This window comes from Haemorhous mexicanus, chromosome 6 (genome assembly GCF_027477595.1).
Source record: "Haemorhous mexicanus isolate bHaeMex1 chromosome 6, bHaeMex1.pri, whole genome shotgun sequence".
Classification (NCBI taxonomy): Eukaryota; Metazoa; Chordata; class Aves; order Passeriformes; family Fringillidae; genus Haemorhous; species Haemorhous mexicanus.
The window spans coordinates 32,619,467-32,646,592 of record NC_082346.1 but is presented as its reverse complement, the minus strand read 5'-3'; the positions used below and the strand labels follow the sequence as shown (position 1 = coordinate 32,646,592).

Sequence of the window (27,126 nt, the reverse complement as noted above, 5' to 3'; positions counted from 1 at the left end):
AATATTCTATCTTCTGGCTTGGAAGTTCAAAGTTTTCATGCTCTTTGCCAAATCTTTGCGCTACCAGAAGCCTTGACATACTGATTTAGCAGACTGTATGCAACATCACACCTGTGCATTTAGTGACTCTAAGCAGAATTCAGTGTTCCTCTATGCCTTGGCAGCAGAATTTCTGAGAAAATGCTCCATATCCTGCATTCAGAACAGCACCAATACTGGATCAACAGGGAATATGCATAATACACCCTGTACTTTCATAATGGCGTGCAGATTAGAAGGCACTAAGGCATAAATGCCTGAGCATAACTATTGGGCCTTTTTGGGTAGATGTCAGCTAAGTGTCTTTTCTAAGACAGCCTTTTGTGAGCAGTATGATGAGCTGCAGTGTTGGGTACATTTAGTCCAAATCAATGCTATGTATGCAACCCTGAACTCCTCAAATAAAGAGTGAAAGACTGGTGTCTGCCCCCCTGATAAGCACATCATGTATTTATTTTGGTATGTCAGATACACTTAAGGTACTGGATTATTATTCTTCTTTGAATAGAAGAAGTTTTGATTCTAAGCCAGAATGTATGTATTGTTATTCCTGGCACTCTTATTCTTTCAAAAGTAATGAACTGAGTCTCCTGAGTCGCCTTAGTTTTGACCCTCTTCCCTCTCACCCAAAACACAAGCATGAGATTGATGGTAACATTAGCAGGTTCAGAGACAGACTCTTGATTTAATGTTCACGTGATTATACCAACAATTCCTTCATATTTTTGCACTATATTGCAAAATTTTATCTTGCAATTTATTTTTTAAGTAGTATACACTTAATTTAGCACTGTACATTTTCCAAGTACATAGTATGAAATTTCAGGATTGATCCCGTAAGAGACAGCCTACAGGACCTGTCTGTGTCTTTGATACTGCAAATTCAATTATCTTAATCTACAGATACAAATCCCAAGATGGAAATACATTTTCTTAAAGATAATAATGTTATACAGACAAATACATAGACTTGTTTGTATAGGCATATGTGTGTGTGTGTGTGTTTGTGCACACTTTTGTGTTGGATAAAAGACATTAATTTTGAAGAATGCAATTAATTAAGAACCAGTTTATCAATTGGTTACAGGTTCATCTTTTTTGTTGTTAATATACATCAAATTTCAGAAAATTGTAAAAATTTAGTTCTGGAGGTCTGAAACTGTGTTTAGAAAAGCCCTATTGCGCTGTGTTTGTTTTCTTTGTGATTTTGTGTCTTGAATTACAACTGAGCTTCTCAAAACCATCTTTCGGGAGCACAGTTTCTCTCCAAGGAAAGTGAAATGTGCAAAATTCTAAGAGTGCTAATTGCCTAATTAATTTAACCTGATTTAGTTAAAACTAAACCTATTTCATAGCATTCATCCTCATAAATAAAGCTGCTGAATGTTATTCTGTACAAATACCCAGTACAGTCCTGATTTTATTCTTGATTAAGTCAAGGTAGGCTGTAGTCTCACAGATTTGTCTATTCTCTCCTAACATGAGGGAGAGGATTATTAAAGTTATCTTTTGAAACATGAACGCTGGTGTGTTGCTCAGTGACCATATAGATCATTTAACCTCTTTCATGTTTAAAAGAAATGGACTGTCCTAAAGCATTTTAAGGAAGTGTCATCAACCCAAGGCATCTGAAGCATATTTCTCACCTGCCGTCATTAATATCTGGTATGAAGCCCCAATTAGGCTTTTATTCCAAGTAAATGCAGTTACCTGAGTATAGCTCTGTGGGCACATAAGGTTAAGATTTTAGACAACATGATTACGATTATTCTTCTGAAACTAAGAAGATGCAGAAGTTTAATTGATAATAAAATTATAATGCAGAAGCAATCTACATTTTATGAGCTTAAGCCAGAGAACAGCACATTTATTCTTGTCTAGTCCAAGAGCCTAACTGATTGGTTTGGTAGCATTGACTTTTCATATCACACTGAAGTGCCACCAGGGCAGTATTTACAAAATCCATCACTTCCTAGAACAGGATGTCTTATTGCTGTGCCCCAGAGAAATCAAAGTTCCTCATGGAACTGCACCAGGTTCACCACCTAAGCTTAGCAAATACCCACATTTGAAATGTGAGTTTAATGTAGTTCTCCATTTTGTGTCAGAAAGCTATGAGCATCACAAGGGGCAGTTTGATGGCATTAAAATAATTCAGAACATCTTTCTGAATTACAATTAATCAAAATAGGGTCAAAATGTATTTTTAGAATATTTTTTTAAAAGAGAGTGTGGAGGTAGTTAAGATTGTCCTCTAGTTGCTGACTTGCTTCATTTTAAATGCCTAAGGCTGCTTCAGCAAGTAATTCTTATATTTTTCTTCTTGTAATGAAACTCATTCCCATTACTGGCTAGCCATTTATTCCTTTCAAATATTGCATGGCAGTATGCCATGAACATACTGTTCAACTTTGCTCTAATTGGTGTGATTTTGCATGCAGACAAGAAGCAAAATGAAGGCACAACATGCCTGCTAAAATTGGAAGTATCACTTTTGTATGAGGTTTTGTGCCTCTATGAACAAAGGATATTTTTACTAGGCCTTTGATAGCTGCCTTTTCAGTGCTATAATTTAAATGTCTGCATCTGCATTCTTTTACTCAGTATAAATGTACAAGCTTCTGTGAGCTTTCTAATAACTTCTGTGTTGTGTATCACTGATATGCAGGTTTGCACTGGTAAATTAATGGCCATTACAAAAGTACTTTTCTAGTTGCTTTAACAGGTTTCAGCAGCATTTTCATGGCAATACTTACTTCAGCAATGCAGCATGAAGAGTAACTTCAGGCTCAAAGTTGATACGTAGGGATGTGAGCACGATGTTGTTATTGTTACAATAATTAATTGCTAACTAAATCACTTTGTGTTAATAAGTAAAATACAATCTTCATTATGATACCACTTCACTGGAGCTGAACGTTTTCAAATTGAGTTGGTGAACTTTTTTAACAAAATCTGCCCATTTTGTGTGCAGCACTAGCTTTTCCATAAAATGAGAATCACACTTGATGCACTTCTCTTTTTTGGCATGTCTCAAAGACCATAATCTCTAAAGCACATATCCATGCAAATTCTCCTGGTAGAAATCATCATGCATCCTCTCACTCTGCATACTTTCAGCTGGATATTGCCTTCCAGTGCCACAATGCACCCTAGGAGCAGGCCTCTATTATGAGCAGAGCTTCCCTTCTTCTACTTAGGCATACTGGAATCAAGCCAGTCTCATTAGTTCTGACCCAGGTGTCCCTTCCCAGTACATCTAATCACACATGTAATAAATCTGCTTTCTCTCTCACACTATATCAAAGGCCAAGTTACATATTTTCCACTCTGTTCCATGTCATACTAAAAAATAAAGCTCTTGCTGATGCCATGAAAGTACCAGCCACTTGACTGAGGGTGAAATAATTCATATCAGTCTCTACAGGGAGGCTGAGCCAAATTACTGCTCATCAGCCATAGTTGCTAAGTGAAGAGAAAGAGTATGTTTGAAACAGCTATTAAAATATTTAGAATTATAAGACTGTAAATTTCTATAAATAATTCTGACACTTATGTGCACTCACCCTTCATTAGGCAGAAATGCTCTCAGCAATTAGGTGAAGCTAATCTGTTGCCAAACTTCTTTGTCAATTTATGAAAACTGGTCCATTGTTAATGTTCTCAATTCATCACCTCTCACCTGTGCACAGGATTCACTTTTGAAATGTCATTTTACCAGTTTTTAAAAAAGAAATTTAATTTAAATTCAAATAAAGGAAAATAAAGAAAATGCATATATTCAAGAGATCTTTGGGGAAAAAACTTGTCCTGAAGAAACAAATACTTGTTTTTCTGTCTGATCCTTAATAGGAGCTATCACCTTTCGGTTTGGATACTCGGCCTTCAAATCTACTGTCAACAATTTCACCATAACCAGGAGCACAGACTTAAACAAATCCTTTATCATTACTTTCAGACTCCAGCCTTTTTTCCTGTATGTAGGGTCAAAAATCTAAAGCCTGAGAGATCTATCTGTCCCATACACATACATTTCACCTATCGGAGGGCACGGCTGTTAACTTCATTTCCCCCTTTCACTCACTGTAATGACACAGAGCATGGTCTTTTCTCTTTTTTTCCAGATGGAATGGGGCGAGTCCTTGCTCAAGATGTATATGCAAAAGATAATCTGCCACCATTTCCAGCATCAGTAAAAGACGGTTACGCTGTCAGAGGTAAACGCTGGCTTTGTGGACGTGTAGCATAGTAGCTGCTGCTTTATAACATGTTAATTCACCTGCTTTGGATCCAGCAGGGGTTATTTTGGTTTAGATTTGATACAGATCATTGCTGGGGTCACGGTTATATAAAACGCACTGCCTCGAAGGAAGGCCACAAAGCTGAGCTCAGATCTTTTAAGTGCATACAGGTGTACAAGAGCAAGTGTACACCCACGTGTGCTCCTAGATGTGCACCTCTGTTGCTCGTGCTTTTCTTGGAAACATTTAAAATTCAGGACAATAGCAGAACATCTGCCTCTGAATTACGGATTCATCTTCTATTCCTCTGAGGATATTTTATATATATTTTACTTTTCTGAAATGTTACAGATACTGATTACATCAGAGAATTTTCAAAGAACTTACCATAATGTTCTCTTATGGAAACACCTCAAAAGGAGAGGTCCTTACTTTAAAAAAAATGCAGCTGCCTTATATAAATAAAATTAGTTTTATGACTGTATTCATTTCAACCAGCAAATATGATTTCCCAAGAGACCTGAATTCACACTCTGCTTTGCCACTAGGTGCCACATCACTTTGAGTCAGTTGCTTCTCTGTGCATCAGTTTTTCCCTTCGTAAAGCAAGAATAATGATGCTCACCTCATGTGTCTATGAAAGAAATTTAAAATGTACAGAATCAAACATTATACTAGTAGTGATTTAATTGTGTTAGCGGTTGAATCATCATAACACCATGTTGAAATTTGTACACAGTAGCCAGCTTTCTTCTAGGGACATTAAAATATCTTTTTTGTTACTGGCAGTTGAAACCATGGAAAGCAATTGCCCATGAAAGGGACTGCCTGCAGACCCAGGCAACAGATGTTATCCAGTAGCTTCCCCATACATTCGATATAAAAATAAAATTTCAGGTCCACAAGATGAGTGTGTGTGAGAGACAGGCAGACCAAAATTACTAGTAATGGGGTCTAGGGAGTACATATGTAGCCAGAGAAATACAGGTAATGTAACACTGAGAAAAGGTAAGAGAATGAGGTCTGAGTAGAATGCTGAGTGACAAGGGCCTTGGGGTCAAGGCAATGCTGTCTTGCAACCCGATTGCTGCAGGGTAAGTCAAAGCACGAGTGCAATCTCAGTAAACATGCAGAATGAGCAGAGTGATCATGAATGTCATTTTCAGCAACTTCTGACAGAACCAACACACAAAACCTAATTTTGGTGGTGAATTCAAGCAGAGTAATACTGAGATATTTGAATGTGACCAGAGCACGACACTAAAGCTGGTGAAAGGGCTGAAAGGAGTGTCCTGTGAGGAGCAGCTGAGGACTTTGGGTTTGTCTTGTTTGAGGAAATGTTGAGAGATGACCTCATGACTCCCTACCTCATGGCTCCCTGGAGAGGGGAAGGGCACGGGGTGTCCAGTGTCATTGCGTGTGGGAATGGTTGAAAGCTGTGCCAGGGAAGGTTTAGCTTTGACATCAGGAAGTACTGCTTTACCAAGGGAGTGGGCAGACACTGGAACAGACTTCCTAGAGAGTGGCTTGATGCCCCAAGCCTGTCTCTGTGTCAAAGGCATTTAGACAGTACCTTTGATAATTTGCTTTACATGTTGGTTAGCCCTGAATTGATCAGGCAGTTCTATTCTATTCTATACTGTTTTGTTCTATTCTTATTATTCTTGTGAACCTGTTATCTTAGGATATGGGGGGGGGGGGGGGGGGGAGGGGGGAATGTTTTTAGGCAGAGATAATATTGACTACATTAATGGATACTTCTTACAAAAATAAGGATTAGCTTTTAGTGGCATAACATGTCTGCCCAAACCCCTGTCCTTTTCTCGTTTTATATCAGTTGTGTATCATCTATAAACTTTGTCTCCATATTATTATTAGTGGGGGAATAAAATCTAATTCAGTAGCATTTTATCAGGTTTAAAATAATTTAGTTATTAGGGATTTCTTTCTCTTCTTTTGCTGGATCATACAAGTGCAATTTTCTTTCAGTGCAGGCCTAACAACTGTTTTCAGTAGTGTTACTTGCATTATTCAAGGATATCTAGTTGAAGAGTCCTTTTCTACTTTTTTTGAGTTCACTCTAAAGCTCATAGATTAGTCTGTTTGATAGGCTTTTAAAGCTGAGTTAATTATTAGTCTTCAAACATGGCTAAGTACCAGAGATAATGATCTGCAAAGCTGCAGCCAGTGCATGAGTACAAATGTGATAAATCACAGACTGAATGGACGTCCTTCCTGAAAGTAGTTCTCCATACAAGGTTACCTGGGTGTATATTCAGGACTCCTGAAGTAAAACCCAAGTTATTAAGATAAAGGTTGTCACTGCTTAGACTTCATCTCTAGAAAATCAACTTTTGACAGCTACAGATTTAAAGTTAATAATAATGCAGGTTTAAATGTGATCTTTCGAGCCTAGCTCGTTTGAGCACTCTTGGCAACACGACTGCTGTGCTTGGAAAGGCAGAGCTGCTTGTGCTTCACACATGCTTAACACCATGGTAAAGCCTATAATACCATTAATGCAACTTGCTGAAAGACCTTTGAGGCAGGCAGGAGTTTAAATGTCATTAGTAATTGTGTCTTCATTGTCCCTGTAGAAATGCAGATTTCCTAAACTGGAAGTCCTGAAGACTTGTTAAATCAGTGATCTCGCACTCCTAGTTTTCAGTATTGCAATACTGTCATGAACACCCTTAAATCTTTGTTATTAATGTAATTCCTCCTAGTCTTCATTTACATGACCTCATACTGCCCAGAAATTTTCAGTTAAAAATACTCTGTTTTCTACAACTTGTGTTTTTCAAAATAATAAACACACCTCAAATGGACATAAAAGGTAAAATGTTTACAGAACTTCTATAACCTTAGTCATGAATAACTGAAGTCACTGAAGAACTGAACATTATATCATCTTTGCTCTTCTCCTGTTCTTTATTTATAATGCCATCATTTGTTTTGGTTCAGTGTTTATGATTTATGTTGTCCCTCTTAACAGCTGCTGATGGCCCAGGAGATCGATTCATCATAGGGGAATCCCAGGCTGGTGAGCAGGTGAGTACAGTTTCTTTTCCTTTTTTTAATGTATTTTTCTTCTGTAAGATTTTGCTTTGTATTTTTACAAGCCTTGCTAGTGCTCCAAAATTCAGTAGTCTTGGATGTGGTGTGAAGTAGGACACAGCTGTACTGACCCTCCTGCTATGTGCCTTGGGACACGATTTCAGAAAGTGAGGTAGTACAGTTACATAAGGAGCTAACAAGGATATCCCAAAATACTTCAGAGCATTGTGCTGACATGTCTGCTAGGAGTGCATACAGTAACGTTCTGCCCTGGTCCAGTGTTTGAGGACATGAGATTTCTAGTGGCGCAACAATTCAGAGGCAGAGAAAAGAGGGATTTAGCCCCCTCTTGCTGACAGATTTTTATAAGGATGTCAGCCCAATAACTGTTGTCATAAGATGCTTCCATTTTTCACACTGATAGCTGCAAAATGAAGTGTATGAATTTTTTATTAAGCTTTTACAGATAGGTAACGAGCAGAACAACCTTGAGGAAGCCTGGCAGCAGCCTGGTTTGAGGCTGGTTCGTAAAAAGAGTGTTAGTGCACCTTAGCTGAAACATGGATTGGTTTTAAAAGCAAGTTGAGCCATGACCTGTTTGTGACCTGCTGTGCTCTATAAATATTCATTAATAGACTCATTTCGTGCTTTGTTCTCAAATTCAAGAGCATATTTCGTTAAATTTCTGTACTCATACTGGGGTAATGGGGAAGAAAAACCAGTTATGTTCAACTACTGTTAGTCTGTCCATTTACTCATACCTGGCAGCTGTGTTCAGGAAAACGTGAGTTAGTCCAAAATGTTTCTCCAGCTGTTTCAAGTCCTGATTTGTAGTTCTGTGTATTGTATGTGAAATGATGGGAAAAAAGGATGGAACAGGCAAAACAAAGAATTGATCAATTTTAATGAAGATTTTATAGTATGTCCATTTTGACTGCTAAACAAAAAAGTCCAGGTAAAATCTACGTATTTTAAAAGTTGTGTCAGGTTTTAGAAGTATTGCCAGTTGCAGGATGATTTAATTTTTTTAAATGGACTTGAACTGTCTCTAAATGTGTAATAGACATTTAATTTGGCTAATCATGATAGGAAGAACTGTAAAAATTATTTTTGCTTTAGGTCCTATCCACCATCATGAATTATACTTTGGTATAATAGACATCTTCTCAAGTACTGATATTCATGGGAACTTAGATTAATGGATCAGTTGCACAAAATATGTAAAATTACTTTAAATTCTAAAAAAACAAAGGCAAATTAATCCAGCAGTTTTTTTAACCTGCCCTATATTTTTAGCCCTCCTGACTGCATTTTCAAGCATTGGTCCAGAATCCAAAAGATTCAAAGACAACTATTTTTACAACCCTTTTTACAATCACTATAAAATAGTAAGAACCAGCAGAGCAACCCGCTGAATTTTCACTCCTGTCACTATTCCCCTGTCATCAATATTATCATTTTGCTAGTTAAGTATCACAGCACAGTGTTGCTTAAAAGCAGTACTGCTGAAGTTGTCTCTAATGGGGACTACCTCGCATTAGAGGTCTGAAGTGTTTCGGTGTCCTAATCAGTTCAGCAGGTTTGTACAAAAGATAAAAGGGCAAATGGAAGCTGCTTCCCTCCAACAAAGTTCAAGAGCTCACAAATGTCTCTCTACAGGGACTGTCTGTCCTCCCAGATTACGGGGAATAGGAAGGCTCTCTGGCAAGGAGGAAAAATTGGGTGGGAAGCAGGCATGCAGAGAGAGGCTATTTCTGAAAATACCAGTGGCAAGTTAGAAAAACAAGGCTGTTGACCTCAGAATAATTGGTCAAAGTTTTTTTCTGGGGCAAACATATCTTCAGGTTCATCTCCTTCCCAAGAAATTATTTATAGCCTTGGAAGGCTCCTCAGTCTCATTTCACCCTTCAGTCACTCTCAGCAGCAACATTCTGCTTTTCATGTTACAGACCAATTAACAGAATGATTCACAGCAGGGAGTTCAAAATAGATTTAGATTTGGCTCCTACTGTAGGGAAAAAGGTTACATAAATGCTAGTAGCAAGGAAGAAGATGGGACTGAGAATTGCAGGGAGGCCATATAACCAAGTTGGACATTTCTGTATCCATTTTTAATTTGTGTGGTTTAATCTGATTTCCTTCTCCAGATGGTAACGTTTATGTTAATCCTTTTTTTGTATATCAGGGAAAGCTTTCAGTCATTATCCTGCTTTGGGAAGGTAAGGGCACACTTGAGATTACTGGTCACGAGCCATCCACAATGGCCTCTGTGTAGAACACTCAGCCATTGGAAAAATGGATTTTCTTCTGTAGACTTACAGAGACCATAGCATTTCCTGCAAGACTTCCTAAAGGAGTTTGTAAGAGGCACTGCAACTAACCAGCTACAGTGTTAGAATGAAAAGCAGGCATTTTCCACTATTCCATTAACTTGTGCCTTTCTACAGAAAGGAGCAAGGATCATTCTAAATGACACAGGAAAGGTGTCATCATGTGCAGGAGAAAATGCCTGAAGTAGTGGTTGTGCTTAGTAAATTATTTCTGGGTTTTATTCGGTGACTAAAATTGAGTAGGTTATCAGTAATGAAGGCAAAGGACAGAAACCAGTATTGCCCCATTGCAGGTAAAAGTGAGATCTCAAAGGCCTTTAGAGAAGCTTCTGTGACATTTTTGCACATTAATATGCTTTCTGAGAAGCAATCAGTTCTTTATCTCCAAAAAATCTATCATAGAGGAACATAGCCCTGGAGATTCACAAATAAATCTGATGATTGACTTTTGTTCATAAAGTTAATCTGATCAAATTCTCAGCGGACGAAAATGAAATTAAATATATGAGCAACATGACCAGTTCTAAAAGCAATTGTATCGTGAATTTGTTTAAATGTATCACATCACTGCATCTCAAAAAATTAATTCATCTAACAATAAACTCCAAAAACATGGTTAGTTACAGCACATTTTATCACCATAGGCTCTGATTTGTGGCAGTAGTAGACATTTTGTATTCTTTATGATGCATTTTAATAGGCAGAAATTTTTATGCAATACATTCCTCTGAAATTTGTCCTTTTAAGCCAGCAATACTTAGTTCAAAACTATATTACCTATTTGTAATGTATCTTTGGATTATATCTACAGTGGTGTGCAAAATACATAACCAAGGTGTAAGCTTTGCCTTTTGTAACATTTCTTTTTGTCAAAATCAAAATTACACACTGGATGGCATTATTTTCCCTTTTAAGCAGCTTTAGTGTAAATGGCAGTGTTTCAGCTATCCATCCACAACTCCTTGAATAGTCTGAGATGAGGAATAAATGCCATTTTCTTAAAAGTGTTTTTTTAAATCTCGTCTGGTTTAGATACCTTCATGATAGCATCAATCTTGCCCTAAAAATACACTAACTGTGACATATGGCAAGAGTGGGTTTATTGATGTTCTTCTCCAAGGATATTAGATTTCCATTACCTGTAGAAAAGGGTTAAGATTGTCAGTTCTAGGCTCAGTTGTTTCTTGGAATACAAAAGTCGCTGTGATGCTGTGGTAAGCCAGGTAAAAACCATCCCAACTTTTTCCAATGGCTTCTGTCCCAAATGTGTGAAATACACACATTTTAAAGTAAAAATCACCTTTCTGGGGTTATGACAGCACTGAAGTGGAGTAGAAGAAAGGGCAAGGCAAACAGCTTTATGCAGCTGAAGTGCTGACCACTGGTGTAGAGTCTGGTCGTGTCTCTCAGCCCCTGACAAAAGCCATGGAGTAAATTCCTGCTGGGCAGGAGCAAGTAACAGTCCAGAAAGGAACTGCCTGCCACCTGTGGGTTGCTGCCAAATGTGTGCTAATTACAGCTTGAGAAGTCCTGGATGTATTCCAGCACTGCATATGGAGTATAGAGTCAATGTGCACATGAGTTATACGTGTGACACGTACAGAATGTGTCACTCTGATCACAGCTGCATAGATCTCTGTGTAGCACATGTTCACTCCTAACAGTGAAACCTAGATAAGCCAGGCTTACTGCAGTGCTGGGAGGAGCCAGCAATGAAATCTCTGTCATTATATCAGCTTCTTTTAGTTTAATTTTTTAGGATTATTTTTGTTGTTGTTATTTATTTCTTAAATAGCTATGGTCAAAATACAGTTTTACCCTGGATTTTGATAAATGTTTATTAAAATAGTCTGCCTGGTGAAAAGTGTTATTAAACCATATAATTTGTTTTATCATGTTGTTCTGATATTTTTCTGTTCTTTGTACTGCTTCTGCTGAAACTTTTTAATGTCCTGTGACTTTACAGAATTGTAGAGTATTATCAATTTTAGGCAATTCTAAATTGACCCTCGATAGATATTCTCTGTGAACTAGTTTGAGCTGTCTCAGTGTTAGGAAATCTGCCTAAAAATTTAGAAGTTGGTTACATTACTATTATATCTTGGTTTTTCATAACTAATGTACTGGTAAAACAAAACAAAAATCCAACCATTGCAATTTCAGCCCTGGCAGCCAGAGTGGTCTGCAAAAAATATTTATGTACTGAGAACTGCTAGATTTTTGTTCATAGAAGTTTCCATCTAACAGTTAAATTTTTAAGCCAGTTATTTTTCTGTGCCAAATATTTTTCTGAGTATTAGTATATTCCTTCTTCTGAAAGTTGTTCATATGATAGAAATATAAGGAGAAAAAACTGAAGCCACCTAATATGTGGCCATATAAATAAAGCCAGGTATGAATTGGAGTGTATTGTACCTACTGATATCACTCAAAGTATATCAAGAGTCATGCTGCAAATAAGAATTCTTTTCTTTCAGATGGATTTCTTCCACAAAGTTCCAGTGGCTTGAAATTCTTTTTTTTTTTCCAAAAAGAGGTTAATCTCTGTTTTTTTATTTTTCAGCCAACTCAGACTGTGATGCCTGGCCAGGTAATGCGAGTTACAACTGGTGCTCCAATTCCATGTGGTGCTGATGCAGTGGTGCAGGTGGAAGATACAGAGCTCATCAGGGAATCAGATGATGTGAGTCACAAGTTAAAAAACTTATTTTTCTTTTGTGTGCAGCAGTAAATGGCGCCTGATACAATCATGTAAATATGAAAGACAGTCATGCAGAAAAGCTCTTCAGTAATCTGAGAAGTTTGAGGGTTTTTGCATCAGTTCCTAGTGGCAATTCTCACTTTTTTAGGCTGTGATAACAGTACCACAGACCTTCCTGTTCTGACTGATTTTTCATCAAAAATGTTGAATGCTGACTCTAAAATGCTTGGGAGCATGATTTGAGTGAAAGGCAAATGCCTCTTGGAAATCCACGCCTACAGTCCAATTCAATTGCCTACTGTATTCACATTTTAAAACACAGGCTAGTGGAAATCTCACCAGGTAAGAAGGGGAAATGTTTTTTTTAAATTACGTGATGATCTCAGAATAATACAGTGAATTACTGCTGACATAATTAAAGCTGAATATGATTTTCTGTTGGGAAAGTGAACTGCTTTAAGTGCTACAAAATCCATGGGGCGACCTGGGTTCCTTTAAACTGTGCTATGAGGACAGTTCTGTATTATCAGAGTTGGTCTTGTTGCAGCAAAGGAGAATTTGGTGGATTTTGGAGAATACTTCTTAGACAAATACCTTCCAATGAATCTGTTTAGGAAAAGACGTTTTGTTATGAAACAATGGAAGTAAATGTTTTTTTAAATTACAACTAAGATTTTTAAAAGACGTTTGTGCTCCTTTAAAATGAGAACATTACCAAGTTTAAGACCTCTGGAAACCAAGAAATGGATAAGGTGCATATTCTTCCAGAATGTAGGCATAAACCTCTTTTTGAACAGATTTTCCAGCCCGCCTTTAAATCACACTAGTGGACTACCTTACAGATGCTGCAAATAAGAACACAGAAAGAAAACACAGAAAAAAAATGAATTCTGTAGTACTAATTCTGTATGCACTGTTGTCTCAACATAGTGAAATGTGCTTTTTATGAAGCAGAGGAGCTCTCTGTAGACAGCATTATGCCAAAGAGTCCATCTTGGACTTCCTTTGTGTTGCTGTGTTTGCTTCTGAATCCCAGCTGTGATTTCAAGGCACTATCATCATCTGAGGCACTCTCACTATCTGCTGTCATCTGAGAGACTTCAAGGTGGGAAGATGTGTCTCTCACTGACACAACTTCCAAGTTCAGCTTTGGAATGAACTCTCTGTATGGTTCTGTGCTCAGATCAGCCTTTGCTCTACTGCTGCTGTTCTGACAAGCCGTTCCACTTCACCACAGCTCAGTGTCAGCAATGTAATTGCAGCTGGGGTGTAAGCAGATGAATTTTAGTGTTCAAAACTGATAAAGACCACAAAAACTGAAACTCACTCTCAGGATCCTTTCTCATGCCTTATTAATCTTATTAAATATATAGGTTTTACATCTAATGAACTCAGCCATCTGTCTAGGCTGTCCTTCCTTGCAGGGAAATTATTGAGATTATCAATCCTGCTTTGAGGTTACAGATGTATATGTATAGATTATATCTTCCTGCAAAATACACCATTGCCTTCACTGCTTTTTAATCACTCCATTAGCCTTACTGAGCAAGTTTTTTGTGGCCATTGCCCCCCTCATCTTGAGAAGGCTATCACATTGCAAATATAAGCACTACATCGTAATGTAAAACCAGAATTTTTTCTAGTCTAAGTTTAGATTTAGTGCTACTTACAGGCTGGCACTATCTCAAAACTGAGTGTATATATCATCAACCCATTTGCAGGGCTTAAAATTAAATACTAATGATAGAGGTCATGTGCCATTTTTTGGCATTGTATGAATCACCAAACTATTGACATTCTGAACAAGGAAATGCATCAGACTCTTCAGGCTACTGTCTCTTGTTCACAGTAAATAAACAAGATGAATGAGCCCCTTTCTGATTCATACAAGGTTCTCAAGTAGGTGTATCCACTACAGGGGTCTACATGAGAATCCTGAAACAGCTGCAGCACAGAGCTTCTCTCCACCTTTCTGCTAATGTAATGGCCTACTGTCTGCCAGACTAATGGTCTGTTTGAAGTGCCATCTTTGAAATGGTTTGACCAGATCAAGTTGCCTGAGAGGAGTAGAAAGAATCCACTCAGTATGCCAGATCAAGGATGTAAACAGGAAAGCTATATAAACACAGGTATCATTAAAAAAAAAAGAAACAATGGGAAGCTGAAGCTGCATATTCAGTGCTGGTCCTCCCCTGGTGAGCTCATCATAAAGAGCATTTCTTAAAATGCTGTTCAGTTTTAGCACACATTGTGTTACAACCTTGATAAACAAATCAGGAGAACCATATGATGCTTAAGCCATAATGTCTCAGTGTAATGAGTGCTGTGTAGGCTTCTGAGAAATTAAACATTAATCTTCTTTGAATAGTTCAGTGACCATATGTGATGTCCTTGTGTTTGTAGGGCACTGAAGAACTAGAAGTGCGAATCCTGGTGCAAGCTCGACCAGGCCAAGATATCAGGTCAGTATTTATTAAAACATCTCTGTTAGGAATTGAAGGGCTGATGAATTTCAAAGTAGTTTTGTAATCATGAGTGGTACTGACATTTTGACAGTCAGACTAAGGAGCGTCCGTGGACACTCCAGAGCTGGAGCAGGACCAATGAAGGAAAGGTACTTTGAATCTAGTCCTGGTTTTTTTTCATGTTGTTTTTCTGTCCTGATTTTCAGACCCATAGGACATGACATTAAAAGAGGTGAATGTGTGCTGGCTAAAGGAACCCACATGGGTCCGTCTGAGATTGGTCTCTTAGCAACTGTTGGAGTAACTGAAGTAGAAGTTAACAAGTTTCCAGTGGTTGCAGTAATGTCAACAGGGAATGAGGTAAGAAAAGTTTCTTTAGAATTATAGTCTGAAATACTGTATTTTTTTTTTTTTTTGAGGCAGTGTTTTGGATAGTGACTTCCACCTACTCCCAAGCAGACTCACTTTTGACAGCAACTCATGCTGACATGAGCTATTTTTGTGAGGCATCAAACCATAATAATCTGCTTGTGTTTTCTCCCTTAGGGACTTTCTCACAGGTCTCACACTCTCTTTGCCAAAATTTTGGTAATGTATCCAACCATGTGCCAGCTGTTTTCCTCCCGCCAGCAAGGGAGAACCTGTGGGGTAGTTGGGGTTGTAATTCATGTTGCCAGTCATGACTGAAGAGTAATTTCTTTTAAGCAACAGCCTCTATGTCTATAACACAAATGGCAGACAAGCTGACTTGGAAAACTCAATACTTCCAGCAAATGCCCTGTTGCAGTATTGTGCCTCAATATTCTTTCTCATAGTGGCACATGTTGAAATCCAGACACTCTCCTGTTGGTAGAACAGTAGACCAGCTTTATAATTGTTTTAACTGCATCAGAAAAATCAGGTTCAAGATTAACTTAATTTACTAACTTTACATATGTTGTGTGTTGACCCAGGCCAGCAACTGTGCCCTCTCACTTCTTCCAGCAGCAGGACAGAGAAAGAATAGGAAGAGCAAAACCTAAAGAACGTGTGGGTTGAGATATGTGGGTTAAGAGAGCATGAAGTTTTGACTGTCCTTTAAGACAAACTTTTTGAAATGCAGCCACAAATATTAACTCAATAGCTGTATTCTCATACAGCTTGAATATGTTCAATTTTGAAAGATTTTGAAAACTTTTCATAGGTTGAATTTTGTCGTCTGGGGTACAGATTATTGCCAGATTTCATAGCATAAACAGGATATGGCAGGCAGAAACCAAACCACTAACTGAGGAAAAATCCACAGAGCTACAAGGATTACAGGTGGTGATTTTCTGATTGGTAACTTCCATATGATTGAAGATTCTTGCATGGGTCCTTTACTGATGTAGACATTCTCTTTTGTAAAATGCTAAAACATTCTTTAACATCCTATGACAATCTTCACAGAAACAGAGCTGCAAGCCAAAGCATAAAATTTACCCATGCTCCACTTTTCATTAATCTTACCTTACTGCCTAATGCTGCAATTTTGACAGATACATTCTTATTAGCAGTATTATTTACATCCTGTCAGTATTGTGTTGTCCTTTTGTGTCCTACATTAGAATTTCTAATATATATAAAACATACATTTACATGTGTATGTTTTGTAGTTTAGCTTCCAAAATACGTAACACATGTGAAGTAATTGCCACAATAGACTATCTTAAGAGAAAGTTTTTAATCCCAAACAGTATATCAATATATAAGATCTAAGCATAAGACTTCTGTCCATTAATCCATGAGCAGACAATGAAATTCAAGATGTTCATTAATGCCTTTAAATCTGGTTAACAACATCAGTGAGGTTCCCTTAAAATCATTTAAAGAGGAACAATAACATGAAAACTTTAAAGTTTTTTGTTTGATTGCTAATGTCTGAGATTAGAAGCCGTGTACTCATAAGGAGTAAGAATGTTTTGCAGTCATGAACCAGTAGAAACAAACTAAACAACATGGAGGATTAGACCAAACAAGCACATTACATATCTTACTAATTTAAATTCACTAAATCACTTTATACATATGTTTCATGATATGTGTCTAAAAATACCCTGTCCAACCTGAAGAAAAAATTCTCCCTTGTGTAAAGCACAGTGTTCCAAGGAGACTGACTGAGAGTGTTTCTGGTTTTATAGCTGCTGAATCCTGAGGATGACCTCTTGCCAGGCAAGATTCGGGACAGTAACCGTTCAACTCTCCTAGCTACAATCCAAGAGCATGGCTATCCAACAATCAACTTGGGAATTGTGGGGGATAAGTAAGTACCACATGTTAGTAAAGATGTCACTTCATATTCATGTGATGCACTTCATGGCATCCATGGGAAAAAGAAATACCAGAGAAAATGTCACTCATTACAAATGTCACAGTGTTGTGACAAGGCACATCTTGGAGAAAGTATTTCACCCTTTTCATTATAGCAAGAAATAAGTCTATTCTAATATTAGAACGAATCTTTTGGAAAAAAAATTATTTAATGGTGTTTAATTTGTTTTGCATTCTGTTTGTTGAAACAGATAATCTATTTCCTGTTGCTAATTGAATTAATTGCTGCAGTGTCCTTCCAAGCACTATACTTAAAACACATAAGGGGAGACAGTTCTACAGCAGCTACACTTTTTTCTGGTCAAATAAAGGGAGAAGGAAAGTTTCTCTCAGAGTTTATTTTCCATGCCAAAATTGATTTAGAGTATAAAATTTTGTCATATTCTGAGTAATTGTCTGTTGAGGAAGGCCTCGCTGCTGCATATTGGTCATAATTTCCAGAAATATGTGGAAGAATTGGGGTTTTTTTAAACTTTAGTGGTCTTTACTTTGATTGCCACAGAGTAGCACCCTACTGATCAGTCTTTCTGTTCATCTGCCAGTGATTGCTCCTTGTTTCCCAGTGGTAGTGAAGTGACATCTCTTGAGGGCTCTGGGATAAATGATTGAAGTGTTCAGCTTTCTGTCCTTCCCAAGACTGGGCAGCAACTGCTATCCATGGTTTGAGTTTCTCAGCATAATGTGTTTCCTCAATGTATTTATTGAGACCTGGAGGCTTTGAATAGTCTTTCTTGCTTTTCAGTTGGGATATCAAACCAACTGAGAGACTTGGTTCGACAGGGAGTTGTTCAGCTCATCCCAGTGGGTAATTAAAAGTAAAAATAATTTAAAAAAAAGAAAATCAGATGAGCAGATGACAAGGTCCCAGTCAGGGACTAAAAGGGAATCCAAGCAGGTTACTGTTACAGAGCAGGTCATTTCAAACCCAGTCTTCCCTAAAGCAGTGTTCAATACAAAACATGACTAGCTTGACAGGAAGCGTATGAATGGGTCAGCCACTGCATGGTTTTGCAATAATTAAACCAACCTGCATGGTGGCTGCAGGAAATGCAGTTGAATTTGAAGTATTCATACCGGGAATGTGACATCACAGTTGTGATCTTAGGGAAGGCAACCCTTCTGGATACTCTCACTGCATCCAGGTATCCCTTTTTGCTTCTCTAGCCTAGCAAAACACCACTGCAGTTCCAAACAGCAAGAAATATCCAGCCCTCCTGCCCTTGAATGCTTCCAGTTTCAGGTGGTGATGTCATACAGAGTCTAAACTCATGAGGCTGTTCTTCCCAGGAGTGGTATCTAAATGTCCTGGGTCGTTAGAGCTTTCTGTATTATAAGGAACTTTTTAAACTTTAAAGCATAAGTAGAAAAGTTTTCAAATGAAACTATAATATCCAGAGATCAGGTTCTAGATTTGTGTAGCTAAGAAAAAAGAAAACAGTCACAAAACACAAAAAGTCTCTTACCTCCTGGGAGTCAGCTCTCTGTAGAGGGGTTGTCAGGGGTTTTCTTCAGCAAAATACTGTAGGTGGAACTTTTTACCACCTGCAGGAGCAAAAGTAGCAGTTACTGTGACCAACACTATTGTCAATGACAGCTTACATCCTGTGTTACCAATGGCTTCCTCCAGTGGGAAAGATGCTTTCCCTGGTAGTCCCCATTGGAAAAATAAGGGTGTAAAGCTTGTTTGTTCCTTATGGCTTTGTCCTAATCAAATAGGTACAGTCTCAACTTTGCTGTAAAGCCAACACTATCAAAATGAGAGTTTAACTTAAGGTCATTGTGCAAAACTGTAGCTATATACTCCATTGCCTTCAGGAATTCTTTCTGTGACCTCCTAGGCATGGAGAGTCTGTGAAGATAAATAATTTTGAAAGCTCTCACTAATAAATGGCAAATAACTTTAGAATCACAGAATCATTTTGGTTGGAAAAGACTTAAAGATCATGAAGACCAACCAGCATTGCCAAGTCCACAACTAAACCATGTCCCCAGGAGCCACACCTACACGTCTTTTAAATACCTCCAGGGATGGAAACGCCATCACTTCTCTGGACAGCCTGTTCCAATGCTTGATGGCCTTTTCAGAGAAGAAATTTTTCCAGATATCCAATCTAAATCTCCCATGCTGCAACTTGAGGCCATTTCTTCTCATCCTATCACAAGTTACTTGAGAGAAGAGACTGATCCCTACCTGGCTATACCCTCCTTTCAGGTGGTTGTAGAGAGTGATAAGGTCTCCCCTGCACCTCTTTTTCTCCAGGCTGAACAATTCCAGGTCCTTCAGACACTCCTCATCAGACGTGCCCCAGATCCTTCAACAGCTTCATTGCTCTTCTTTGGAATGTCTTTCTTGTAGTGAGTGAGATTTAAGGCCCATGCAAACTTTTTGCTTTTCTATAATTTTTACAAGTGTATTTTATGACCTTTTTTTTACTTGTAAGATGCTAGCTGAACACCAGGCAGCAAACAAATATATCAGTCTAAGGAAGTGCCTGCAGCTTTGCTTTCAGTTATGTGAGAGGTGGATTCTTTTGAATCTTAGCTACTAAAATGATCTCTGAGTCTTGAGATAGCATTACCTTGGCAAAGGTAGTTTCAGTTCTTTTTAAATGCTTGGTTTTCTGCTTTTTTTTGTTTCATGCTAACAAGGCAGCTTCTGCAGAGGTCATTACCTTAGCTCATAGAATAGAAATAAGGAGCCTCCAATGGCAGAGTGTTCTTTGCAGTAACTTTTGAAAGAATAATTCAGTACTGTTGACCTAGCTAAGAATCTTCTGCACCAGATGTCAGGATTCAGTCTTAGCAAGTCTTCTGCCATTCTTCCACACTCACATGCCCAATCCATATCTTTACAGCAAAATGCACCAGCAGTTCTGTTTCACTCAAAAGGAAAACCCAACTGTGTAAATCAGTTTGATAAGAAGTACAGTGTTATTTCATTTTGTAATAAAGCTAACAGAGTGTTGCCCATGCACTATAAATATTTCAGTACATATATCTGGACTAACATGACTGATTTGATGGAGTACTGTGGCACTTGAACAAGTGCAGGAGACTTAGCAGAAAGATGTTACAAAGGGTACAGTTTTGACACTTTAGTTAGCATGTTTGTAGAAGAGAGGAACAAGCCTTTAGTGTCTGTTTTATGGTTTACTGAAGTTAAACCATGATTCTGTGTGTTTGTGTGTGCTCATATATATGTGTATTTTGTGTGTATAATATGTATCCAGACATTGAAAAACAGGAAGATTTTATATGCCTGCAATATCTACTGGTGCAGTAAAAATACTGGTGTAGAAACATACTTTCCAGAAGGAAAAATTTAAAACTTGTACCTTTTTTTTTTTTTTTATGTATCATGTTATATATTTCTTCCTTCCCATACTTTAGATTTGGATGGTTGTTTTCCCATTTCCTTTTTTAAATACAATTTTCATGGGGTAAATTTTGCTTAATTTTACTGGGAGTATCACTTCCTGTGCACCATAAGCACTAATGGAGTGTGAGACAGCAGCTAATAGGGAGCACAGTTGAGTATTACAATTGCTGTAATGGGTCAGGTTTCTAACAACCATGGAAATCCTCTTCAATCATATTTGCAGATCTAATATTCAAGCATAAAAATGTTTTTAGAGTAGTATTTGCAAAGACAAACTTAGAGGTTATTCCTGTGTAATTTCAGCATACAAATCACTCAGAGGTGTTTAAGTAGCTTGTCCAGCTGCTTTAAAGCCCAGGATTGTGATAAATGTGAAAAGATGGGGAAGCACACTGAATGTCTGGGTTTCTGAAGAGTAGCTCGAAGCATTTTTAAGATGCTTTTGCATATTAATCATACGTGAAGTTACATTTTGAACTGACCACTCAAGTCTGACTTTGCCTAAAGCTGTACTTTCATTTGAAACCAATATTATATTTCTTTTGGGAGCATTTTAATGATTTCTGAGATTGTCACCATCATTTCTGTTCTCATAAATTGTATATATCACTCAATATTCAAAATAAAAAACAGCCATTCCAAAACCCATAGATAAAGTTTACAGTTGAAATCCTAGAAGAAAGCAATAGGAGAAAAGAGACCTGGGAATGTGATATAGCTGGTTAGGTCTGGCCAGAAGCCAAAATTTTCTCTATTTTTGTTCTCAGCACGTAAAAGCCAAGCTGTTTGAAAAGCACACATCTCTGAGTAGAAATGGAAGATAAATCCATTTCCAGAGCTACTGCAAACACAAGAAACAAATGCAAAACTAAGGAAAGGAAGAACCCTTCTGATATTGTTGTTACTGTTGTGTCTTACATATTTTGTCTGAATCTCAGACACACTTGCTAAAAAATTAAAAAAACACCTGGCCAGTTAAAGTTGCTATTCCAATGTACTTTTCAATGTTGCCTCCTAATAACAAGACCAAGTTAAAAAGGCTTTCATTTGCTTTGCTTATAGTTTATGAATTTATTTGGTTTTTTGGAAACCAATGATAAAAAGAAGTTGCATTTCTGATCTGATCTGTATAAGTCTAATTGTCAGGATATTTTTGTGTCTGATTATTTCATTTGTGTTGTTCTTTGTATTCCATTGTTTAAAGTGTTAAGTTTAGCCCTAGCAAAATCTGCTGCAGGATGGGCCTCTGTTTTACCAAGTCATCTTCTGTTTTGACAGCTTGTCTTCTATGAGAGACTTTCTTATTAAGCTTGCTAAGGAATTTTGATCACGTATGTAATGAATTCAATTTCCTCTGCTTTTACCTTTGTTTACATGAGTGCATTTCCCTCTTCTCTGCATTCTTTTCCCTATTTTCTAATTCCCTTAGCATTTTTCTCAGAGGCATGTATAATGTTTAGTTGCTTCCAACAGCATTTTCATTTATGAGTCTGTGATTTCACAGTGGAGAGAGAAAGAATCTCTCTTTAGGAGAAAAATTCAGGAAATTCATATTATTTCATCACTTGCTTGAAAGATTTATCTGAATAGTTATTAAATCAGCAGTTTATTAGAGCTTTTCTACATGGGAAGCGTTTAGTCTCTTATTTGTTTACCTCTCCTTTTTGACATACTGTTGGACATAGAGCTCCTAAATGACAGATAAACCTATTAAAAATCACCCTTGCTGTTGTAACAGCATTACTCTGTGATATCCCTAAAATAAAAGCTTTGATAGAATCTCTTCAAATCTAGAATGGATACTGAAATCTTACTGAAGGATTTAGTCAGCTTCAATTTTAAGTTTGTCATCCCAAGAAAAAGGTTTAAATCTTTTGTATTTGTGAGGCTTGCATGTAATTACTACTGTTATAATATAGGTGGGACATCTGGAGTGGAGGGAGGAGAGTGGAGAAACTGCTCCAACTCCAAAATTTCTCATGCCTGATATATATCATCATGTGAGTTAGAATATGAGTTATGGGCAGAATCCAGGCACAGAATCCTAGTCTCTCCCTGCTCCAGCTTGATGCCAGCTTGGGTAAAAGCAAATCTACTGTGAACAAAATTAGTAGTAGTAGTAGTATCATTTAACAAGTGGCTGCAAGAAAATGCTTGTTAGAGGAAAGATCATACATTAAATGTCACAATATTAGGTTTTGTTAAAGTGACTTCACTTCCAGTTCTACGCAAAAAACAATGCTGTTATCAATTTTGATCATAGCCTAATGAATGCAGGGACACAGAGTAATGGTTTGAAGGTGATTCAGATGTGGATGTCCTCTCCTTCCTTGTGCCCTGTCAAGAATATTCTCCTTTTCAAGCAGAAATGTTTAATATCTGTCACAACAACTCTTGATAATCATTAGGGAAATCTTCAAATAAGTTGTCATATTGACAAGTCATCTCATCTAATGCACATCTTCCAAAATCACAAAGGAATGTCTCAGCCAAAACAAAGGTGAAAAAAGAACTTGTGAAATGGGACAGTGCAAGTCCCAGGGAGTCTTTTGTACCAGAAGGAAAATATATAGTGTGACAAGTAATAAAATTCCATGCTATAGAGGTGACAGGTGCAAAGCTAATGCACAGCAGTGTGTCACTTTCCTGTGTTCAACACAAGCATGGGCTCCTTCCTGAATCAGCATGTTTAGAATCACAGCTCAGTAGTAGCACATGACAGTAAAGAGCAGATAATGAAGAGGACAGAATGCTTTGAAAATCCTATCTTTGAAAGCAGAGGGAATCTGCTTGTTGTAGGAAAATAAAAATTACTATTTTTATGGTCTGTTTTTGAGGCTTAAGTTACCAATTTTAAAAGTCCATGCAGAGATAAGTTCTGTTTTCAAGAGAACTTCAACTTCTAGAGGCCAAAGTATCCTTCACTTACATGACTTTCAACCTTCTTAATGCCTAGAGCATATATAGGAATTTGAGTGCCCAAGTCACTGAGAAGTTTTTGAGGCTTGACATTTTACTAATATCCTAGAAGAAAGTAATGAAAACTAATAAAGGCAGTAGATACAGAACAATCAAAGAAGTGGTGAACACTGAAGATGGGTCACTGTGTCAGTGGTAGGAATCACTTAGAAAACTGGGTTAAGTATACTGTTAATACAGCCAAATATGAATTGATATATAGAGGATTAAAGAATATAGGTAAAATTTAAAGGCTGAAGGTTTATATCCTAAGAAGTAAAGATTTAAGAAAATATTTGAGAATCATCTAAATACAAGTTCTAGCACATATATATATATATATATATATATAAAGAGCTAATCTCCTCTAGAATTAGAAGGTTAATTTTGTCCTCACCTTTGTATTCCCAGGACAAGAACCATTAGATTTCTTAAGTGGTTAAAAGGTGAACTGTGTACTAAAGTAATACCAGAACTCAGGCTGCTTAGTTCAACAGATGTTCTTACAAGATCACTTGATTACCTTCCAGTAATACTGAGGCACATGGAGAACAAACTGAACAAGGTCTCTATTTCAGCAGCAATGCCTGTGTATTCAAGTTAGACTGATTCAGAGTGTAAGTAAAGCATAATTTTAACAGTGATCGTAATTAGTTATTAGGAAACTAAATCAAATGCTTTGATATTCACTTCAAAGTGAGATTGTCTATTTATTTACAATTCAAACAGAAGGAAGTTCAGGGAGGTTCTCACACTATTTTAAATACTAAATCATAAAAAAGAGAGTTATTTCTCCTGGTTGCAAATAATCTCTTAAGTATTATTTCAGAGAATTGAATTAATTTTTATGTTATTCTAATGGACAATACATAGTAGAAGCATAAAATCAGAAGACTAGTACCAGCAGAAATTATACAACAGAGCTTAGCATCATGCTGGAAAAGATTTTGGATTTTTGAGACTGCTGTCCATAGCATTGGTGGTTAAACCAGAATCTGGGACCATTCATTAAATCTGAAAGTCTTTTGTGTGTCACTTCATGACACGGGGTCCCTGTTTTGAGAAATAGAGATTGACTTTGTTACTCTGTCAATGAATAGAAGAGAAAATGAGAGACTGAAGCCATTTTAGGAAATGGCTTTCTTGGGAAGCCTGTCAGAAAGAAATGGACATCTAAACTTTTAACCTGAATAATTTGAATATTTTTCCATCACTTCCTACCAACATTAGTATGCATTCAATCTGACAGACCCTCTTTATGAACTATGAGGAGAAACATGGTGTGGATTTACAAGGTGATAAAAGAGGATTTTAGATTTCATGTTAGCAGTGACTTTGGGCATGTGTAACAGTAGTGTAGGGACACTGGCCCAGTCTTCTTGTCACATTCCCCAGTCAGACAGGACATGAGTGTGCACAGAAGTGATCTTTGAAATGCCAGGCTGAAGCTGCCTTGTGCAGGATCAGCTGGCCATGGACTGAGGAGGGAAGTTGACTTTGTTGTTGTTAACTGTCCAGCCAGCTGATACAAAGAAATGGCTCAAGAGTCACACAGTGATGTCTGATGTCATGGTCCATGTCAATCATGAATATCTGATTTCAGGGTTTTTTAAGGGTGTTTTTATAAATCTTCATGTCCAATGAATATTTTTAACATTTAATTGCTCTACATTTAAGACTATAAAAATATAATTTCTATTAATTTCATGTTTCTGTTACAAAGGACACTATCTAAAAATAGTTTTTTCACAGAAAAACTGACTTGGAAGAAGTATATGTAAAAGGTAATGCTGCTTTCATAATTGGGAATTCATAACAAATCAATAATTGTTTTAAATAAGGTCTTGATAGGAGTAACTTTCTCAGTTTTGGACATTTTTTCTAATCCTGCCTCTTGCAGCAGGGTGTGAAGCTTCTCATGAATGAAGTGGCATCTTTATTGACTATGGAGTTATAAAATTAGGATAATTACAGCTCTTTCCCCCTTGAAGTTAAGACGGTGACAGTTATTATGCCTTGAGACCTATTTCCTGAATAAGAAGCTAAAAGTGTGAGTAAAAATGTTTCAGTGGGGCCCATCTCCAAATATTTTCCCATTATCTGTGGTCCTCCTTCCAAAACATCAAGTTGTTTAACACTTCTTTTTGCTTTGTTTTGAAGTCAAGAGTAAAGAAGTTTCTCCATAGACATTGCAAGGAAAGATGAACTATGCTTTGTTGGCATGCCCAGTTGAGCCTAAATACTTCCATAACTTTGCTCTTCATTCCTTGGGAGAAGCCCATCCAAACTGTAAGAGAAAGATGTTCCCGTGCACTCCCTTTCTCTCCCATTGGCTGGCCTTGCAAAGAGGAAGCATTTCCCACGGTGATTTTGAATATCTAGAGCCACCAAGGGGGACACAGCTGGGCACAGAGCTTCCCTTTGACCCCAGGAGACTCTCTCCTTCCCTGGCTCTTTATTATACCCCTTCTGCTTCCTTTACCCTCAGGAAGCCAGATGTTTTTAAAGAAGAAGGGACACAGAGCTTCCAGAACACTGCGGAGACAGGCCTACCAGATTGGTGAGCACTGTTTTTAAACCACTTGGGACGTTGAGGCACGTGCATGCTCACAGGCAGGCTCGGCCAGGTGTCTGTCAGGGCAGAGCTTGGAGCACACATCCAACCAATTTGCCTACAGGAGCAGATGGTGTTTTATTCTCTCCATTAAGTAGCACTGCCTTCTCAGTTAAGTTCTTATGCACCAGTGCACTGTAGACTTACATGGCTCCACAACGTGGCTAAAATGAAAATGTTTACATTACTCATCAGTAGCGGCAAACATCTTTATCCATCAAGGCTTTTCCCTTTTAAAAACTGAGCCAATTAGGAAAAATCCTGCTTGAAGGTAGTAGTGGAGTCCAGGGAAGTCGCTGCTGTGATTCTTCAGTCGTAACAGGAGTTGGACTTGTGTGATCCTCGTGGGTCCCTTCCAACTCAGGATGTTCTGTGAGTCTATGATACTGCATACTCGGTTTTCCACCACTATGCTGATCATCTCTAAAGCAGGCTGAAATATTCAGGAAATCTCTAAACTATGCACTATGTATTTTTTCCAAAATACATATGCAATTATATACTACATCTTACTTAGGGAGATGGTTTATGAATATAGATTAATTTTCAGAACTTGCCCCCTCTAACACAGACAGGCCCAAGGAGCAGGAGTGATGACACAGGGAGAATAAACCACCTGTCATTTTCTCCATTAACAGAAACAATGTGTTTCTATCGTTTCATTCATGTAGGAAATAAAAAATAGGTGGAAAAGAAATGAAAATCCTATCAAAGACTAATACCTGAAAACTTCACATGTGGGGTCCTCACTGGGGTAAAAGGGCCCATTTTTGTAAGAAAAAGTTGGAGGATTGGGTTATAGCTTAATATTTGCTTTGCATACTGGAAAACAAATTGCTGTTCTCATGACTGAGTCAATCTGCCATATCCTTGGCTTTCAAAAAACTGGTTCTTGTTTAGCAATTAGTTAGTCATGCTGAAGCCAGGTTGTTATAAATCTAGGTTTTCCTCATGTAATGGACTAAGCCTCTTGCTATACTACACATCAAAAAA

At 37.6% G+C, this 27,126-nt stretch overlaps 1 protein-coding gene across 21 annotated transcripts in view; it reads left to right on the top strand.

Moving 5' to 3' along the window:
* The window catches only part of GPHN (gephyrin), a 271,793-nt gene that overhangs the window by 226,347 nt on the left and 18,320 nt on the right, over window positions 1-27,126 (top strand). For 11 of the 21 annotated variants that reach the window (XM_059849761.1, XM_059849753.1, XM_059849760.1 and 8 more), the window contains 7 exons: window positions 4,164-4,256; window positions 7,276-7,331; window positions 12,231-12,350; window positions 14,772-14,830; window positions 15,040-15,193; window positions 16,993-17,114; window positions 26,008-26,079. In XM_059849761.1, coding sequence (XP_059705744.1) covers window positions 4,164-4,256; window positions 7,276-7,331; window positions 12,231-12,350; window positions 14,772-14,830; window positions 15,040-15,193; window positions 16,993-17,114; window positions 26,008-26,079 — 676 coding nt within the window. The remainder of the gene's footprint in view (window positions 1-4,163; window positions 4,257-7,275; window positions 7,332-12,230; window positions 12,351-14,771; window positions 14,831-15,039; window positions 15,194-16,992; window positions 17,115-26,007; window positions 26,080-27,126) is intronic. The other 10 variants (XM_059849766.1, XM_059849764.1, XM_059849762.1 and 7 more) reach the window with 1 other exon arrangement.